Consider the following 5,679-nt stretch of genomic DNA (forward strand, 5'->3'; position numbering starts at 1 on the left):
AAAAAGTTGTGGTATTTTATTAATTGAATATAATAATTTGCAGAGGAATGGATGTGCTTAATTCTTGCTGGAAGGAGTTACTGGAACTCCTGACTCTTTAAGCGTATCAACTTTACTTGAGGGGTACGACCTTTTTGTGATCATTGACTTAGACCTCCAAGTGATGCGTGTGTGGGGAGAAAAGGAAGAAGGGCTTGCGCGTACTTAACTCTGTATTCTATATTTAAAAAAGCTAAATGATTTGTATATCCTTTTCATTATCAAAGTATATTTTCTCTTTCAAAGTAAACGGGTTTCTTCAGGAGGAGATATTTTTAATAACAGCTCAGTGCTATAACCAGGAGCCAGTAATTCAAAAATCACTCTTTTCTACTGAAAGGTATAAAGAACTACAGCTTATCCCCCGCATTATAAAGCCAAAGAAGCAATTAGAGCTTTCTGTTGTATTATGTGTTTCTAAAACATCTTCTCCCGTGCGACTGCTGTAGGACTTCAGATAGATACAGTGATTAATACTGTCACAAAAGTGAGTGATTTCTCCTCTTAGCCCTGTCAACACTAGCATCTATAGACAAAATCATTGTTTAAAGCTCTAGTACATCACAGAATAGTGTCAATATTGGTATTTTACAACTAATGCAACATCCAGTAATTCACATGTAATCTTAATAGTTAAAAATTCAAGACTGGGGTACTAACAAAAGAAACCACTAACATGAATTTTCCTTATCTGGCATGGAATAAGGGGAGGGATAGTTTAGATAACATTGTAGAGATTGGGCAGGAACAAAAAGAATTTATTTCTCCATCCAGTATTTTATACACTTTACAAAAACCAGTAATATCACTGTGCCCATAAAAATGTTATCCATGGCAACTGAAAGCAAATACTACTTTTTGTCAACTAATGGGGCCTTTTTAAAATCATAATACAAAGATTTGTGCTGTAGCAGTCCTCCACTTTGCACTGTAACAATAAGGCTTACTGTACTTTAAATACAAAGCTGTTACATCTGCAGTTATGAACCACTGGCTTTAACAAACATCATTTTATAGTTGCTTTTTGCTTCTTTTTTGTTTTCCGGAACCTCAGCTTCATCATGTTTTTCAGCAGCTTGTAGCTCCTCTGCAGACTGCTCTTGCTCTGACTCAGAGCCACTTTCGGAGTCCTCTGAACTCTCTTCAGAGGAATGTCCAGCTGCCTCGTCTTGTTCTTCACCTTCCTGAAACTAGATGTTCAGATTATGAGACAGATAAACCATTATTTCCTGGCAACTCCATTGCAGCTTTTAAAATTTCCCAATGAGAATGTTTTGCTTAATGGCTCCTTTCATTTCAGTATTAAAATGGGCTGCATTGCTAAACACAGGTCTTTAATACACAAATTATTAGACAGAAAGCACCTCCACTGAAGTGGTTAACCATACCAACCGTGACATCCATGGTTTCATCAGCCACATTCTTACTTAGTTACAGCAGAAATCCTAAAGACACTGTTAAAAGAGTTTGAAAAGTTTCAGATCTCATCAGTTTAGTTGGTGTACACTGTACGTAATGACATTTGAGTATTTGTCATGGAGTGAAACATAATGAAACTAATGGCTAGACCATCAAGAATTCATATTCATGACTAATCTTGGAAAACAAGTTTAGCACACCGCAGCGTGAGGAATGCTGAAGTAATCCAATGATACTGCTAATAAGAACAATCCCAAAATGGAATTTTGTTCATGCTCCTAAAGAGGAAAACATCAGCTATGTTTTTATGCAGTAATTGGTGCTAACAGCAAAAAATTCATTGTTGCACCTTTCAATTGGCAGATGAAGACATGTTCCTAATAACCTAATACTGTTGAGTTCTGTCACACTTCTCTTCCTGCTCGTTCCTATGGAATTCCTTGCAAGTGCAAGACCAATCAGGTGTCAGCTCGCTGGAGGACTCTGTACAGCGAACTTCCCTTCTCTAACCCCTCTACAACTTTTCAGGACCATAGAGAGGTATGTGCCTCACCACACAAGAGGCTAAGAGTAATTAGCTCTCAGCAACAATGCAGATGGTTATCCTGCCTTCTTATGTATTCCTTGGCAACACCCTGACTTAATATATTTGTCATTTTCTGTCCTAATCAGTCTTGACTGCTATAGAGCATTAACATGTCATGTCACTTTTCAGAACAATGAGAAGCATCGATCATTTCCAGGCATCTAAATGGCCACCACAGTTTACATAAATAGGGGTCAAGTGCCTGCAGGAAGTCTGTCCTTTAACCCAAACTGTGGAAGTTTGCCACTAGTTGTGGTGATTGGATTTTTAAACCACGTGTCATCTTGTCTTAGTGAAGTGAAAGCCCAATCATTATGCAAATAAACAACTTACTACCTCACTGAAACCAAGTCCACAATGGCGCCGGTTTCGTCCGGACATCGTGCTGTCCATGCTCTGTTGGTATTGAGACTCCAGTTCTTCATTCATTTTCTTGTCTTCTTCCCCTGCATTGTCCAGTGTACTTTGGTTACGGTTCATTCAAATTAACAAAGACATCAAATTACACGAAGTCACATTTTCGAAGTCTATCACTATATATGTGAAAAAGTTTAAATTTAGCCATCTTAAACTGTTAGATTGTGTACTAGTGCATACAAACCATCAGATTTATAAGCAATCATATGAAGTGTGCAAGCAAAATTGCTTTGATACAAAGATGGGTTGGTAAGTTCCTAAGACCTGATGCATTCAGACAGTTGTACTATGCGCGGTGCACGTTCTACTAAACAAGGTAAATGTAACCCGTATGACTCCTCTGTGCTCTCGGCCAATACTGCATTGTGTCACAGCAAGGAGAAAGTTTCTGACCTTCACTACGTAACGTGATTACTATGACTAAACCATGATTAATATACAGCAGCAGAAGTCGGGACAATACTACCACACTTGTTTATAGAGCTGTATCTGAAACTATTTCATGCATCCTGAATTATCAGGAGCGGTTACTACAGCTCTACATTTTTCCATCTTCAGGAATCAGCAGAAAAACTAATTTTCATAAGCTACTTCTACATGCCCTTTACTTACTTGTTTGAATAAGTAAATAAAGAATCATTTTTACTGGGGGAAAATTTGGTGTAAAGTAGTTAAGAATCCTCTGTCCTTGTGAAAGGTAGGAATCTCTAATTCTCCCCAAATAGGCCTACAACACTCTAGTTTTTAACTTGTATCTCTGTAAAATTAAAAGCTTGTATTGCAAATTAACATTTCCTCATTTGGAAGTTAGAGCTGTATGTCATTATAAAAGGACAACAGCTGTATGTTGGACAAGGAAGTAAAGTGTTAAGAAAACAGCTGTTCTGATTTTTTGTGAAAAAACAGCATCTTAACTTTTTGCTAATAACAAAGCAGTACTGATTTTTTATGACTCCTTAGGGGAAGCATCACTCCTTTCTAGGAAATTTAGGTATAAGGAAGTAATTCTCCGTCACTCTGCAAGCTAACAGCAGGACCTTGAAGCAATCCTCAGGCTTCTTTTGGTGTTTTGGTCCATAGATCATTTTTCGTCAACTGAAAAATTACTAGTGGAGTATATCAAGGAAAGAAATTTTCTGAACTCTTGACAGTTGCTATTCTATACAGCTTTGTCAAAGCTTCTCTCAGACAGTCAAGCCCAGCTTCGTTTCGATGTACTTTGACTTACTACCTGAGCAAGCCTGATAAGAAGTCACCATGGTCATATATTACATCGCTGATTGCCAAGATGACCTTGCAGATCTTTTCAGCTTCTACCTCCTTGCTTTGAGGCAGAGATCTTTCTATTCAATAGGTAATCAGGTGGGGGGAGAAATCAACCCTGTTCTTTTCCGTGCACAGTGATGTAGAGGTTTGGATATCCACACCTGGCAGCAAGGAAGAAGTATATTACTGCTAGGTACCAATAGCAATAAAACTTACTTTCTTATTTTGATAGCAAAATAAGACTGAGAACCTATAGGCCCTGATTTCCAGGGCATCTGTACACAAGTTTAACTGACCATCAAGTACTTTGCTGAACCTGGACTTCAGAAGGCAAGTAAGTGCAGTCAGAGAAACTGTTTGTCAGTAATCTAACAAGAGAAATGAGGAACTTTTACAGCTCCACAGCCTGACCTGTCTTCAACTTCAGCCACGAAACCTGAAATCCCTCCCTACAACATCTATGAAGCTCAAAGTACTGGGATGTTCCTAAATAAGTGTTTGATTTCCAACTTTGTATCAGCTGTTGGATAAACTGACCTGTCCTGAAGTGAGAGGTTGATCTGTGGTCTCCGATAACAAGGCGGCCAGTATGTTCTTTCTAAAAGAAAAGGCAGTTTGTTTTGGAGCTTTAGGGTACACTGACAGCTCTGCCAACATTCTGGAAATCTCAAATGGAAAAGGTTTGCTGTCAAACCTTGACAACCAACTGTAAGACTGTAAGTTTTACTAGCTAACAACTGCTGCCTCTTGATGAACTTGTTTCATCTTTGTTTTGTTGAATTTTCTGAAAAAGAAACCCCAACAACTAGATACTCTTTACTTTTTCCACACCCCAAAGCTGGTTCCATTTCATTCTGTTTCTTGTCACTCCAAAGATGAATACAAGCCATGCTAGTATCTCGGCTAAATGAGGAAGAATGGTGATCACCTGATACGAAAACCACACTATACAATGCTGGACGAGTGTGAACTTAGGGTCTGATAATTTACCCTCTTCCTCTGGCATTATGCAATAGTTCAGCCTGTGCATCTTACGATGATCCCACTTTCAGACTGGTCACAGTATCAGGTAAGACCTTCACAGGTCTCATTAATATATTGCCCCAGTAGTTGTTCATTAGCAAATGTACCCCTACAGGCAAGAACTGGCATTACATAGCAAGCAGCATGTTAAGATTAGTGGTAGTGGGATGTTTTAATAGGGTATTGTATTCCTATCCACTAGGAAGTATTAACTTTCACCTCTTAAATACAGCTAAATATTTTACCTTACAAAAATATTGTATTCAAGTAAAATAAGCAAGTGAAATTATTCTTCTTGAAGGGAAGTAGAATTGAAATACTAAAACATTTTGTACATGGAAAAAGCATGATTATATTTTACTAGTTTTGCCACATTTTTTGCAAAAACCATAGTAGAAATACTGGTTTAGAGCATTGTCTCTTTAAAAATTTGCTGGATTATTTAATTAGGTTTACTGTTTTGCTGTTTTAGTCTATCAGCTACCACTTTTTTGAATCTTTAGGTTTTTTTCCAATGAGAGAAAGTTTTACAGCCCTAGTGCACAGGTTTGTTAATTTGTGAGAAGGACTCTCTCAGAAGCGTCCACAAGTAATTTTGTTAGCTGGTCTGAAAGTATAAAGGTGTAGGGTGGGGAGGAAGCTGCAGAGCAGAGACTTGACAATTTCAGACCGATGTTTTGCGTCACACCGCTGCTGGCTAACAGCTGCGGCTGGGAAACCCAAATCCTCCTTAAAGGAGGGTCCCAAAGCGAAACGGTCTTTGAGTGCTGCCTTTTTCCCCGGGAGCACCGCGGCCTGCAGCAAGCCTCCTCCGGGGGGGGCTTCGTGGCACGGCAGATAGAAACCCCCGCGTAGCCGCGGGGGGGGGTGTCCTCCCGCTCGGGTCCCCGTGTGCCCGCGGAGGGGGGGAGCGGGGCGGCCTCACCTTC

General features: G+C 39.4%; 1 protein-coding gene across 1 annotated transcript; it reads right to left on the bottom strand.

The window, feature by feature from the left end:
• Positions 1–201: 201 nt before the first annotated feature.
• Positions 202–4,321, bottom strand: LOC104076156 (chromosome unknown open reading frame, human C11orf58). The gene is made up of 3 exons (XM_009576920.1): positions 4,265–4,321; positions 2,381–2,507; positions 202–1,229 (listed from the first exon to the last, which is right to left on the bottom strand). Exons 2-3 carry the CDS (start codon positions 2,471–2,473, stop codon positions 1,020–1,022), a joined length of 303 nt encoding a protein of 100 aa, XP_009575215.1. The 5' UTR covers positions 2,474–2,507; positions 4,265–4,321; the 3' UTR covers positions 202–1,019.
• Positions 4,322–5,679: the final 1,358 nt, after the last annotated feature.

Source organism: Fulmarus glacialis, unplaced genomic scaffold, assembly GCF_000690835.1.
Source record: "Fulmarus glacialis isolate BGI_N327 unplaced genomic scaffold, ASM69083v1 scaffold2524, whole genome shotgun sequence".
Classification (NCBI taxonomy): Eukaryota; Metazoa; Chordata; class Aves; order Procellariiformes; family Procellariidae; genus Fulmarus; species Fulmarus glacialis.